The sequence below is a fragment of the Halichondria panicea genome, chromosome 1, assembly GCF_963675165.1.
Source record: "Halichondria panicea chromosome 1, odHalPani1.1, whole genome shotgun sequence".
Taxonomy (NCBI): domain Eukaryota; kingdom Metazoa; phylum Porifera; class Demospongiae; order Suberitida; family Halichondriidae; genus Halichondria; species Halichondria panicea.
The window spans coordinates 7,339,909-7,355,268 of record NC_087377.1 but is presented as its reverse complement, the minus strand read 5'-3'; the positions used below and the strand labels follow the sequence as shown (position 1 = coordinate 7,355,268).

The 15,360-nt window shown below is 39.3% G+C and overlaps 1 protein-coding gene and 1 long non-coding RNA gene across 5 annotated transcripts; one reads left to right on the top strand and one right to left on the bottom strand.

Annotated features, from left to right (window-relative positions):
* Positions 1-317: 317 nt before the first annotated feature.
* Positions 318-15,346, bottom strand: LOC135339233 (uncharacterized). 4 transcript variants are annotated; one of them, XM_064535338.1, is made up of 14 exons: positions 14,638-15,346; positions 14,445-14,543; positions 5,279-5,584; positions 4,941-5,222; positions 4,821-4,885; positions 4,566-4,761; positions 4,199-4,516; positions 3,858-4,145; positions 3,710-3,796; positions 3,637-3,651; positions 3,225-3,305; positions 1,251-3,179; positions 1,050-1,193; positions 318-1,004 (listed from the first exon to the last, which is right to left on the bottom strand). In XM_064535338.1, the coding sequence occupies exons 2-12, from the start codon at positions 14,509-14,511 to the stop codon at positions 2,917-2,919; spliced, it is 1,968 nt and encodes a 655-aa protein (XP_064391408.1). In that variant the 5' UTR covers positions 14,512-14,543; positions 14,638-15,346; the 3' UTR covers positions 318-1,004; positions 1,050-1,193; positions 1,251-2,916. The 4 variants fall into 4 exon arrangements, with proteins under 4 accessions (XP_064391408.1, XP_064391409.1, XP_064391413.1 ...); XM_064535339.1 differs by lacking the exons at positions 14,445-14,543; positions 14,638-15,346 and adding an exon at positions 6,448-6,525; XM_064535343.1 differs by lacking the exons at positions 14,445-14,543; positions 14,638-15,346 and having other exon boundaries at positions 4,941-5,236; positions 5,279-5,417.
* On the top strand, positions 6,666-8,573 carry LOC135340328 (uncharacterized). Its single transcript, XR_010396310.1, has 3 exons — positions 6,666-6,798; positions 6,857-6,931; positions 8,167-8,573. It is a non-coding gene; the product is annotated as an uncharacterized LOC135340328 (long non-coding RNA).
* Positions 15,347-15,360: the final 14 nt, after the last annotated feature.

Here is a 15,360-nt window from a genome sequence, read left to right as displayed (position 1 = left end):
TAAGCCATTAGATAATACGGTCAAACACATTATACATGCAGCCAATCTCTGGATAATTGTGGTAACAAACAAAGCAATAGCCTATAAAATAGCAAGAGTATCACCATGCATTTCTGGACCAGGAATAGCAAAATAATTATGCCTAGACCATGCATAGCTACTTACGTACCTTTTACAGCTATGGTGAACGTCCCCACAAATAGAAGAAATGTCAAACTAGTGTAATCATCCATCAAAGCATAGGTGTGCCAAGCTAGCTATGTAGTAGAAAAATGAATCACATTCTAGATTTAGTATTAAATTTTAATTAAAGATCACAATAGTAAGACAGTAGAATCATGTTATGATGCACTCCTGTGTACAATTATAACTTTCATTTTCAGTTTTGTACAAAGATGGGTAGATACATTGTATACCGTCAAACAACTGTGTGGGAAAGTTTCAGTTAATGTTAACATAATTTGCACGACTTGCTTTTCCCTCAGACAACACATCCTCGTACACATGAACTGGCTCAATGATCGCATACTCTCCCTCCGTTGTTACCGGGACTTGTGAGCCATCGATCGTCTGTCCCCGTGGTTTCTTTGTTTGCTCATAGGCAATGTTCTTCTTGAGCTTGAGTACTGGAGCATAAGCTTCGTTGGGCTGCTCAATTCCTGCAAATGTTGATGATCAATATTATTGTAACGGACTTATTAATTATCAAGAACTAGCTGTTGGATACTTCTAGAATTTACTATGGTTTAAAGTTCAGTAATTTAGTGGTTTGTGGTTGTAGTGCAGGATGATTCTAGAATTTAGTATACTTGGAAAGACAATTCCAGAAGTTTCTTTTATTTGGTGTATAAAAGTAGGACTAGAATTATCTGTACTGTTGTTGCTTAAAAAGTCATATCAATTGAAACACTGTTTAAAGATCCACGGATAGTTCCCTCACTAACAGGCTAGAGAGGCTAGTCTGTTACATCAATCCACTCTTCCATCTGACTCTGGAACCTTAACTGCATGCCAATTGTTTATGAAAAGTTGACAAATGATTTAGGTACCTCCATTTTGTCTCTGTTTTCTTAAAATCACAACGACAGTTCCCACACCGGTGTTGATGTCCACACAGTACTCAGTGAGAGGTTGAGCATTCCACATCACGGTAATGGTATTCGGTGCAACAATAAGATGAGTGAGGACCGTCTCTAATGTAATAAAAGAAACAAATTATACCAAGACAATCAATATAATTATTGACTAACCACGAACAGTTAGAGTTTTTGTGATCGATACTTCTGGCCTTACAGTATCAAAGCCATTACTAATTGTAGCACGGCACTGAACAACAGAGTTGTTGTGCTGTGAGAGATGAAGGTCGACGAGCTCTAACAGTTTCAGTATCTGCTCCAACTAAGGAATTGTTCATTGCCCAATCATAAGTGACAGTCAATCCCTCCCCTTGATACAGACACCTGAATACTGCCTCCAGTCACTCGGTTCTCTCTACTGACACTGGCTGTACTGTGAACTGAGCTGTGAGAAAATATTAGCACCAGTCGTCGTTATGGGTTACTGTACTTAATCAAGAGTACGAGCCTATCTAGATACAGTCATTTTAGTAAAACAATATTTTGTGTAATTTGGCTGCAACCACAGTAGTAACCACAGAAAGGACATGATTATGAATATAATTAAACCATGTAAGCAGCAAGACCAAGTCAAATATCAGTTATGTAACAGCAAGCATACGTTGAATGACTTCAGCACAGCCTCAGAAAACAGCTCCATATGCCAATAAAACTCGTTGAGAATGGTTATTTTATACTAATTATACTTATTTTGCGAGTTTCCCTATAATTATGGTACGTGGCAGTGTCCGTGTTGTAGGCTAGTGGAGAAGGGAAGCAACATGCATGCATTACAGCATGCTGAAAATAAGTTACATGGGTATATGTACATGTATATAATTATAGTGTTATTCGAATTATGAGAACCCTGGACACTTATACGAACATCCTCTTCATTAGCATGTTTGAGCTGTTCTCTGAGGCTGTGTGAAGTCATTATGGTGTACAGTGTACATGCAGTGCAGAAAAACTAGTGCTTGGCTGCTGTTAGATGTTTGAACTTTCCATGCTTAATGGTATTCATACTCATCAATGTGGTTACAACTGTGGTTGCAGAAAGGTATCAGAATATTGCAAGTTTTACTAAAATGACTGTATCCCTATGTCTAAATTAAGCAACATGTAAATTGTGTTTCAGCAGTTCATTCAGATATAATGTAAGGGTAATTTAAAGGTACAGTAATTTGACAGCACACAATTTATTATGTACAGATTTACATGGGTGCATTTTCCGGGGTCGAGATTCTGGGGAGATAATAATTCAGTATAGGCTCACACACACATACTGACAAATTAAAACTGTAAGCCGGTACCCTAGCATGGCAGTAACGGTGTGCCAATAGTGGTACTCATGCAGAGGAAACTAGTGTAATTACCTATCAAAGAATAGGTGTGCCAAGCTATGTAGAAGTAAATTAGCAATGCACTCATCTATAATCAGAGGGGCTGGTAAATATTACATATAATAACACAATCCACACTAAGAATACATATGTAAATGTAAGTTTTGTAAAAATTGATAGAATGGTACATTGTACAATCGCATACCGTACAGCGGGAAATTTTCGTGAGGTGAGGGCAAAAAGAAGACGCGAAAATGGGATAATAAACTCCCACGCATCGGTATTTCACATGCAAAGCTATTGGTGGGTGTGGTTTCCTGGCATTGAAACGCAAAATACTAGAACACATGAACATTTATGCTGAGGGCTCTGTAGCCAAATAGTGAAAATGTGCACCGCAAAAATTTCCCGCTATACGGTATAGAAATGTGTGGGATAAAAATAAGTGGGTAAATTTGTCAGTTAACGTTAACATAATTTGCACGACTTGCTTTTCCCTGAGGCAACACATCCTCGTACTCATGAACTGGCTCAATGCTTTCATACTGTCCCTCTGTTGTTGCCGGGGCTTGTGAGTCATCGATCCTCTGTCTCCGTGGTTTCTTTGTCTGCTCATAGGCAATGTTCCTCGTCAGTACTGGAGCATAAGCTTCGTTAGGCTGCTCAATTCCTGCAAATGTTGATGACCAATCCACTCTTCCATCTGACTCTGGAACCTCAACTGCATGTCAATTGTTCAAGACAAGTTAACGAATAATTTAGGTACCTTCATTTTGTCTCCGTTTTCTTAAAATCACTACGACAGTTCCAACAGCGGTGACCACAAGCAATAGCAGAGTCACCAAACCTAAAAATGTGCATCCATACTATTAGAGTGTACGAATCCTATTCAAAGTAAACTGTAGATATTCACAAACTGCGTCATAATATGCTATTTTACAAACTAAAGTCTATTGCGATGAATAATGTGTTATTGTACGAGTGCTGCCTTTAAAACATTGTATATGGAGGTTGTCCTTTTTAAGAGGTGTCCATGCTTATATTCTCATATAAAAAGCGTTGAGTTCGACCCCGGAAGTTATGTGGTCAATCATGGCTTCATAAGTTATGACAACTTTATGAAGGTCAAACTCAACACAAATAGACTTAGTCAGTGCTCTGTAGGTACATTGACTTACCAGCTATGGCTGCTGCTGTGACAGTGAATGGAGAGAATCATTATGATACACTTTTACAGCACTAGAAACCTACCAGCGATAACTGATGTTGGCAGGGACTCCATATCAGGAGGAGGTGGGTCTGTTTGTGGATCAGACGTTGGAGGTGTAGTGGGAGCAGCTGCAATAGAAAAAAGAAAAATCAATGAATGATGTTAGCTCTGATCCACAGAGGCACTTACAGGTGGGTGGATCCAGTTGTATAATGAGCGATACTTCTCCTTCAAAGATGGACTGTGAACTATTCCAAGAATACACCACCACATAGCCATCACCAAAGGTGTCCTTCCGAACAACAACGACAGTAGAGCTTTCAGATGTGTTGATAAAATCAACTACACGTAGTACTCTGTCCAAAATGGGTTGAAACAGAACTAGACAATTCCGAGCAGAGTCAGAGAAAGTCACCTCAAGATCTCCATTTGATAAGTTGGTTGCACTAACGACTTCACTGGGTGGTGGACTGGTTCCTATAAATTTTCTATAGTCACTAGAAAAGCATATTTACACACAGAGCACATACCTTCCCCAGTCGAATTCACTATAATGTCCAGACTCAGTGCTACCATAGAGATGGGCATTCTTGGTAACTTGGTATTCTCCAGATCAAAAGCAATCACTTTGTATTCTCCGCTACGAACAGGAATGGTGAAATTCTCGATAGAATTCCGAGGGATGGTGACCAGTTTCACGTTAGCAAAATCAAGGATTTCATCAATGATATGAACTGCACAGACGAGAGCTCCGGGAGAGATAGTACCTTCAACATACTCAATGCTCACACAAATACCACCGCCACCAGGACATTCAGACACTAGCAGGTCTTGAACGTCAAATGTACCTAAGAAGGGAGTCGTAATAAACATCTGAACACGCCTCATTGAACTCACTGATTGAAATGTTCCCAAACACGAGGTCTATTCCATTCTCATCAGTCAGTGTGACACTGTATTCTATCATCTTGTCAGTGGGGAGGGAGAAACTGAGTGAGCCATCAAACAAAGGGTCCGTGATTGAACGACTGATTGAGGGAGTCAATAGGTCAGAGTTCACACTATACCGAGTGAACCTTGTGCAACTTGGTATCTGGAGAACGTTAGCTTTGTTACATGTGCATCTTTTATACTATATATACAATGACTCACAGTGGCCTCAAACTCAACTAACTTATTCCCTCCATTTTCACGAATACGACGTCGTTCTCCACTGCCTGCAATATTATGTATACATTGTGTATGAAGTGTGTATGTAACAATACAACACACCTTCTGCCCTCGTAAAGAACCCAGTAACTGGTTCACTGGTTGTTCCCCTCATCTCTCCTTCAGTAGGAGTCACAGTGAAGGAGAATCTGTCACACACACTGATGGGGTTGGAGTACGTGAAGGTGTACTCATTAGCCAGTCCACACAGAGAATCAAGAACCACTGTTTCAGTCGAGTCCAGAGTTGTCCTGGTGATGTCCACACAATACTCAGTGAGAGGTAGAGCATTCCACATCACAGTGATGGTATTTGGAGCAGTCAAAACATTAGTGATTACCGTTCCTACAGGGAAATGCCTACAAAATCTTATACACATCATTATATAGTTACTAACTCACCATGAACAGTTAGAGTTGCTGTGATCGATAATTCAGACCTTACAAAAACAATACCATTACTAATTGTAGCACGGCACAGAACAACAGAGTTGTTGTGCTGCGGAGTGGCCAAGACTATCAGTGTGGTTGGACCACCAGGGGATAAAGGTGGACGTACTCTAATAGTTTCTGTATCTGTTGAGACTATCGTATTGTTTATTGCCCAATCATAAGTAACAAAGAATCCCTCCACTTGATACTGACAACTGAACACTGCCTCCAGTCCCTCGGCTCTCTCCATTGACAATGGCTGTACTGTGAACTGAGCTGTGAGAAAATATTAGCACGCAGAGTTACTGTACTTAATCAAGACTATAATCATTATTATAAGTCAGCTAGGTCAATCTTGTTTAGTAGATATCACTGTCTAAATTAGTAACAGTCATGACGTGTTTCAGCAGTTTATTCAAAAGTACAATGCACACTAGTATAATTTGACAGCACACAATTAATGTACATACCGTATAGCGGGTAAGTTTCGTGGGGTAAAAAATTCGTTCAACTCGAGAAACGGTAGTTTTCGTGAGTAAAAATTTCGTTTAGTCTCGTGGCTGCACGGCATTCCTACGTTCAGATAAGCCACGCCTACGATAAAATTTCGTGGAGGTCAGCCTGCCCACGAAAATAACGAATATTACCCCACGAAAATTACCCGCTATACGGTAGTCATAATTATATTCCGGGGTCGAGATTCTGGGGAGATAATAATTCAGTATAGGCTCGCACACACAAACTGACAAAAACTATAAGCTGGGGTATACCCTAGCAGTAACCAACTGTAAATGGATCCAAAAGTGTGCCAATAGTGGTGGTACTGATGCATGCAGAGGAGCATCACATGCTGGACTATAATTATGAGTCACAATCTCTGGCTGCATATAATTAGTATATAGCGGTTGCAAAGGAAAGAGTGATCTGATTCGCAAGGAGCATACAATTATAGCATGCTGCACGTGCAATTTCCAATAGTATCCAGGCTTATACAATGTCGTTCCCAATTGACTAATTAGGCATTCGAAACTCGGTATACGATCTACATGCAGAATAGTATTCTTGTGGCAACATTATTTTGTATGCAGCAGTATTCTGAAATTTATAAGTGTACTGCCAATGTAACATAATAGCCTTACCTTTTACAGCTATGATGAATGACCCTGCCATAAAAAGAAAAGTGAAAGATGTCAAACCCTTGTCCATCAGAGCATGAAGTTATGTGGAAGATTTAATACTAGTCTAGTTTTAATAATACCTGATAGATCTTAGTTCTACATGTAGACTACATGTAGAATCTACAAGAGTTATAGGATTGGTAAAGATCACACTAGATCTAGATGTCTAGTGACTACTAATAGGCTCTAGATCTAGTGTGATCTTTACCAATTGTAGTCTTGCAGAACATTAAAAGCTTCAGAGGAAATTAAAGGAACAAGGCCACCTCTTTACCCTTAATGTATTAAGTATTACCCTCCATCATATCCCAGGTGCACTGTCTAGTATTATCTTTGGATACAATTCAAGATTGTGTGCATGCCGATCTAGATCTACCCCGGCGTGGTGGGGTACCCTATCCCAGACCTGTCTCTCCTCATTTCTCACGGATGGAACTGACTTGAGGTGATATATAATTTTGTCGATTAAATCATTACAGCGCCACCATCCGGGCATGAAACTCAGACTGAACAACCTATTTGCTATACGTAATTAATATTCTGGCTCTTGTAAAAAGGCGTGTTTGTGATTCCAAGGCAGTCGTCTTTAATTGTATGCACATGCATTGTTTTGATGCATATGCCATCTTTTTATTTATCTCTTAGCTCACATTGCATTGCTACTTTTTGTGCCTCTCTGGTCTTGGATTGTTCATGCAATGTGTTTGTCCATGTAACAACTTACTACCATTCACTATATACGGGCAAAGTGTCTGCAGGCTGGACTCTTATCACGGCAGGTGCAGTGTACAATTTGGATAGTGATATCTGCATAAGGTGTGTAGCAATATAATTATTCTAGGGAAGATCTGTTTGTTGCAGTGATAGTAGGAGAATTGTCATGCACTCCTGGTCATAGTTATGAAAACACACTGATCGAGGTGTCTCGCTAAAATAGATAAACAGCCTTGAGCTATACAGTCGTGTATAATTATTGTGCAGCACAGTGCACGATAATTATTGCTGGCACTGCAGTTAGCCTATTATAATTGGTCTGCAAGGTCCCTCAGGCCTCAGGCCAGGCTCGTATATGCATGTTCTTTAATTCACGTATACTGAAATCAAATATCATGCGTAGTTTTGTCAGAGCAGTGTCTATAGTGTTCATATTTCTGTATATAAAGTTGTCATGAACCCTGTCATGTTATAGTCTAAGAACATAAAAGTGCACTGTATGAATGGTTGCACTGTATATGGGTGTCTACTAGCTAGTGCACTTAATTATAGAGACATTTAATTATGCAACTATAATAATAATTCATCCGATGTAAACACAGGATATTGTGATCAGGAACAGGGTTGCTGTTTATAGTGTGAGACATCAGAGGACAAATCTATTATTTACAGTGACTGCATGTCTGGCTCATATCCTGTTCCTGATTGTTGTTATTTTTCTTCTTCCTGCTTTGGTTGACTATAATTGCATGCATGTGTGGTCTATTATTGCATGCATTAATTGATATTATGTCAGCTAGGTTTCTGATCAATAAATCACACAATTGCATAAGAAGCATTATAAAAAATCATTCATGCTTTATGTATGTTCGGCAATTATGGTGAGTTAAACTCAACTGTGCATTGGGTCAGTGATTTTGAAACTGTGTGACTTTTTACAACCCTTGTTTTGCTTGTTCTGTACAGGTTTCACCTCTTCGAGAATGTGTGGCATTGATCTCGAAGACTTCATCCTGCTTCCAGACTCTGGATACCCTCTCAGCTTTGAGTACTCAACAATATTGAAACTGTCCTGAACTTTTGCTGAACTTGAAAGTCAAGGTATTACATAGGTCTATGACTAGGTCCATGTATATAGTTTCCTAAAAGATGATCTGTATCACACCAAATTCTATACCCTATACTCTAGACAATTTTTCACATCTGTACATGTATAGTTACATGCGCTATTTAATATTTGCGTACAAACATTGAAGCCAGGTTGAACCTTTTCTTTGACCACTTGATGACGTATTGTTGACCCTTTATACTGTATATATAGAGGAGAGAGTATAATTACTTCAAGGGTATAAACGTTTGTGGAAAGACAGTTAGAAAGATTCTCGCGGATAATTTTCGCGAATAGCAGTTGTTTTGCAGCAAGCATGCATGTGTGCAATATTAAATTCGTTGGTGTAAGTGGGTACAGTACATGCATACTTAATCAGCGAAAATCACGAATGTTTTTATACCCTCGAATAACCTGCATGACACGAAAATTTTGCGAGTATTACGATGAAAGATTTAGCGTTTTTTAATTCGGCGCCTCGGGTCTGACTACTTCTGCCACTTCCGATAAAATTTGGCGATCCTCAGTAAAATTCACCAAATTAAAACTAGATCACAATCTCATTCACGAGTAGCATGGTACCAATAATTATCTCATGAGGCTCTCACTCTAGATCCAAAATTGGTTGTTCTGACGTAATAATCTTACTATCACAAGACGGCTCGGCTCGTTAACTGAACGTTTATTGTTATCCCACTCTCCTCTCATGTCATAACAAAAATTCTCTGTACTGACACATCCATTATTACTATAATCATAATTAAATTTTTATGATATGCTATTAGCAACTGGAGAGTGCACATGCAGCAATTAATCCCGTATCACATCCGGTCCAGTAATTGCACGTCGTCATTGACAGTATCATCAAATGCAGGAATGCATTCTAGCTGACCAGTTTACGAAACTACTATGACAACCCCAACCACAACCATGTATGGAAAAAGTGCACTCAATGGAGAATGTGTATAAACATTCATCTTCAGTTTGGACAACTATAAATAAAATAGAATAGTCAAACTAAAAACAAACATCGTACACAACAGCTTTATTGCCGTTACTAAAAAAGGAATTGATACAGAAATAGCCATGTCAACTAATGAAAACACAAGCAGTGGTCATATTAATTATACCGATTACTAAAATGTTTGCTGGTGAAAAAACCTTTGCGAATGAGCCAAATCAGCAGAAAAATTGATCTTTTGCGATCTAACTATTTGCGTTCTGGCAAGGATCGTGTGCAGCAGGTTTTGCGATTTTATTGTTGTGAAGTGTGTTCAATGGGATGCAGTTGAAGCGTATTAACTACATGTATAGCCTTGATCCAAGGCCGCACTTCTTCTCTTGAGGTCATTCCTGTACCGCACTTTAGAATGCAATAACATTGCAAGTATAACAACAATGTTAGCTTTTAGTACTCATACCCTTGTGTCAACGAAGTGAATGTATTCCCATTTGAGTACATGTACAGAAGTACATGTAGAAAAGAATTAAATATAAGCATGAACATTTCCCACTTCCCTATAAGGCAGCACTTAAAAGTTACTTCACAACAAATGACAGCTGCTGAGCAAATGCCAGAGTGAAAGCAAAAACATGGCGAGAGGCTTTAAAAGTGCTGGAGTATTGTGTATTAATAGTAAGTACATGCTTCTATTATTTCATGGTGAATCAAAGCTCATACACTTGAATATGTCTTCTAGCCTCGATCTACGAATTTGTTCGAACTACTGTATAGCGTGTAATTTTCGTGGGGCAAAATATTCGTGGTTTTCGTGGTTGGAGATCTGACCACGCATATTTTACCCACAAATGAAGCGACCTTACCTGCAGTGCAAGCTCCAACCACGAAAATATTACCCACGAAATGTCTCAATATTGCTGAACCACGAATATTTTCTCCCCCGAAAATTACCCGCTATACAGTATAATTATTCATTAGTGTATTATCTAGTTATCCATGCATATGCGAGAAATTTTCGTGAGGTGGAAGGTTTTCGTTTTTTGAGGGCAGAAAATTAATAAGATAAACTCCCACACACCGGTATTTCACATGCAAAGCTTATTGGTGGGTGTGGTCTCCTGGCAATGAACCGCAAATATTAGATCCCATGAACATTTCTACTGAGATTTCTACTGAGGGCTCTGCAGCCAAATAGCAAAAAAACTTTCCCTGGCAAAAATTCCCCGCTATACGGTACCTGGTTTGCAATTGTCTACAAAAGATTGCGACCACAAAAATAATGAATAAAGCAATTTAATAATGGAGGACGGGCCATGCCCATCTAAATCTAGTTTTGTAAAGTCAAAAATGTTGCGATATAAAATTAACTAGTTTTCGGGAGCACATCCTCATACTCATGAACTGGCTCAATGCTCTCATACTCTCCTTCTGTTGTTGCCGGGGCTTGTGAGTCATCGATTCTCTGTCCCCGTGGTTTCTTTGTTTGCTCATAAGCAATGTTCCTCTTGAATACTGGAGCATAAGCTTCGTTGGGCTGCTCAATTCCTGGAAACGTTGAGCACCAATCCACTTGTCCACCTGACTCGGGAGCTTGAATAGTTACTGCGCATCAAGGTCAATGTATTTGTATCTAGCAACGTGCATGACTTATTTACCTTTATTCTGCATATTTTTTCTTTTTTTTATACAAATTACAATGATGCTTGCTCCAACAACAATGACTACAAGCAATAGCAGAATCACCACCACAGTTATCCCTATTATAATTATATAGGTGTAATTTTAGCTAAACATTTAATACTATTCGCTTACCAGCTATTACTCCAGTGGCCAATGGAAATTGGGACCCAGTAACAGGTGTGGGATCGGTAGGAGACAAAGTAGAAGGTGCACCTGTATATACACAACACAGTAAACTGTTGAAAATGAGCTACCAAATGCACTCACTTATTGGTGGATTGAGTTGTCTAGTGAGTGATACCTTCCCGTCGAAGATAGACTGTGAGCTATTCCAAGAGTAGACTATAACATGGCCATTAGCAAAAGTGTCACTGACAGAGAAGCTCGTTGAACTCGCAAATGAGTCAATGAGAGCAACTAAAACTCTGTCGATACTGATGGTAGACTGAAACAAAACAAGACAAACGACATCAGAGTCAGCACAAGTCACTTGTGCATCTCCGTTTGGCAGCTTTGTGGCAGAAACGCCCTCACTACTGGGAGGTTGTCCTACAAAATGAATAGGACAAGTGAAACTATGCATGCGCATGTACAAAAATACCTCCATCTTCGGAGGACACCGTAATAGATATATTCCTGCTGTCAGCTGCAATTGAGATGGGCATTCTCGGCAGAGAATTGCATTCAAGATCAAACGTAATCACTCCGTAGTTTCCACTGGGAACAGCTAATATTGTGAAATTGTCACTCCTGCTACGAGGTATTGTCATTACTTTTGTGTTAGTAAAATCCAACTCTCCATCAATGATACGTATCACACAGACGAGAGCTCCGGGAGAGAGGGTACCTTCAACATACTCTATGCTCGCACTAATACAACCACCACCAGGACATTCAAACACTAGGACTCCTTGAACATCAAATGTACCTGAGTGAATAATTAATTATTAGCTCAAAGTATACACATGCATGATAGGCTGAGCCGCTCACTGATTTTAATGTTCTCAAACACGAGGTCTATTCCATTCTCATCAGTCAGTGTGACACTGTATTCTGTCATCTTGTCAGTGGGGAGGGAGAAACTGAGTGAGCCATCAAACAGAAGAGGGTCTGTGATTGGAAGGCTGGTGGAGGGAGTCAATAAGTAGTCAGAGTCAACACGATACCAAGTGAATCTTGTACAACTGGGTATCTGGAGAACGTTAGTATGCATGTGTATATCTCACCAACTATAAAATTACTCACAGTGGCTTTAAACCCTACTGACTTATTTTCCCCACTTTCACGAATACGATGTGGTTCTTCAATACTACCTGCACAATGTAGAAGTGTAACAAGCAGCGTGTGTATGTTAGAGTGCACCATACACACCTTCTGCCCTCGTAAAGAACCCCGTAACTGATTCACTGGTTGTTCCCCTCATCTCTCCTTCAGTAGGAGTCACAGTGAAGGAGAATCTGTCACACACACTGATGGGGTTGGAGTACGTGAAGATGTACTCATTAGCCAGTCCACACACAGAATCAAGAACAACTGTTTCAGTGGAGTCCAGAGTTGTCTTGGTGATATCCACACAGTACTCCGTGAGGGGTAGAGCATTCCACATCACGGTGATGGTATTTGATACAAAAATAAGATGAGTGAGGACCGTCTCTAATGTAATAAAAGAAGGACAAATTATGCCAAGACAATCAAGATATTGACTCACCATGAACAACTAGAGATGCTGTGAGTGAAATCTCAAATGTACGATCAGAGCCATTTCTGATACCAGCCTCACAATACACAACAGAGTTGTTGTGCTGCGGAGTAGCCAAGATTGTCATTGTGGTTGGTCCACCAGGAGATGAAGGTCGACGTACTCTAACAGTGTCTGTATCTGTGGAGACTAAGGAATTGTTTATTGCCCAGTCATAAGTGACAGTTAATCCCTCGGCTTGATACTGACAACTGAACACTGCCTCCAGTCCCTCGGCTCTCTCCAGCACTGACAATGGCTGTACTGTGAACTGAGCTGTAAGAAACATGTAGAGTATAGACATTCAGCTCTTTGAAGTATAACCACCTCAATACCGGCCATTTGGTTTGGCACGGATTGCTAGCTAGATGTTTACTGCATAAAACTCGCCCATAAGTAGTGACACACCGTATAGCTATAACGGGTATATTTCGAGGGTATAAATGTTCGTGGTTTTCACTGATTAAGCATGTACCGCGAACATTTATACCCACGAATTTAATATCGCATGCATGCATGCATGCTACAGAAATGATGCTATTCCGCAAAAATTATAACGGTCATTCCGCGAAGGTTTATACCCTTGAAATATACCTGCTATACGGTATAATTATATATACAACGTAAATAAAAGTCGAGTAGCTAGGCATACAGTAATTACTGGAACAGCAAAAATCGGATATGCCAAAATAATGGTTAATACAACAATTAACAATAAACTACATAATTATGTATGTGAAGTATGTCTACAGACTATATGCAAGTGGGAATGTGTAGTATGCAATTTGACTTGTACAGTGTCCAATGCATCATGCTAGAGTAAGCCAAGTGACACGCATTTTTAGGGAGAGACACTAAGAGCTATCTTCATTGTATGCAAAAATAGACAATGATCAGGTATTGTGCCTACCACAATTAGAAGTAATCTGGTAGCTTTACTCGTGCACAGCAGCAGCTTAAAGTCGGTGGTTCAAACATTCAATAATCAATTACGTTTGCAACACCTATTGCCGACTAGACTGTTGCGAAAATTTCTATAAGCTTTGCTATGACTTTCTCAGTTGGGCGTGGCCCCACCTACGTTCGCGTTTAGGGTGGGGCCACGCCCAACTATGACTTTCTAGACCTATGGGGTACCCGCCATGCCTCATGCATACGATGCTCAGAATCAAAGGCAAAAGCATAGGAAAAATTGACTAAGAAAAGTGCTGTGAGATAGCATGATTTGTCTAATTATGACGGAAAAACCGGATGCAATCCAATCATGTTAATTCAGCACTTTTTCTGAGTCTATTTTGCCGTGGCCTTTTTGCATGCTTCTTCCTTTGTTTTATACAATTATGAGCATTAAGAGGCAAGGCGAGTACGTACGGTAGTATCTCCTCGATCGTAGTTTTTTCACAAATGGTGCCCATATTGAGAACTTGACTATAAATTATACCATGTGTTCAACACCACTTAGTTAAAAACTACTATGGCTAATTAAAAAAAAGTAGAAAGGCTAGGCTCTATGTGTAGGTGCTATACAGATGCCAGTATAATCGCTTTGTCAGCAAAAAGTGGCAGCGTTAAACAATTGAGGTTAACAGCTGACACTTCGGATTATGATCAAACCTCTTTCAGTAGCTAGAATATATATAATTATATAATTATAGTATAGTATCTCTAAGCCTGGAGTTGCAGCAAGTTGTTTTGTAAGCGTCTGATTTTTAGAGACGGCCGAATATATTGATAACTTTACTGCTAAATTAACTTACCTTTTACAGCTATGATGAATGACCCTATCACAAAAAAGAAAGTGAATGATGTCAAACTCTTGTCCATCAGATCATGAGTGTAGATCTACATGTGCTAAGCTGTGTGGAAGAATAAGATTTAGTTTAGCCATGCATATCTATGTACAGCTACAACACAAATTCAATGCACAATCTCTTCCATGTATTTACTCACCTATTTACTGACACTAGGTTTAAACCATGACATTAATACTGAAACTGTCCTATTCATAGTGTGATCTTTACCATGCAATCCTGTATCTAGATCTGTACATGTATCGATCAACACAAAATAAGCCGACAAGTTTACTGGAACGCTACCATGACAACCCCAACCACAACCATAAAAAAGTGCACTCATTATATAAACATTCATGTTCAGTTTGGACAACTATAAATAAATAGAATAGTCTAACTAAAAACATCACAACAGCTTTATTAAACCTGACTAAAAAAGGAATTGATATTGAAAGTGGCTAATGGCAAAAACAAACAGTTGATTTATGTGGTCATAACTATATAAACATTAACTTCTATACACTATTTGATGGGATGCAGTCGAAGGGTATGTAACTAGAGCCTCAATTTTATATGAGAATATAAGCATGGACACCTCTTAAAAGGACAACCTCCCTAAAATGTTTTAAGGCAGCACTCAGTAAAGTAACATAATTATTCACGATTATGCAAATGCACTAAAGTAGTGAAGTGCTGGAGTGAGGTTGCGTGAACGTAGTGTATAGTACATGTATATGCATGATGAATTAAATGAAAGTCTGTCTTGTAGCCTCTTCGAACTGTATAATAGGTCTAGTACACATTTTTATTGACCTCACTACCGGAGGTATACCTTTGATAGCAAAAATAGTATTCCTTTATCATTAAGGGTGCTGGAACA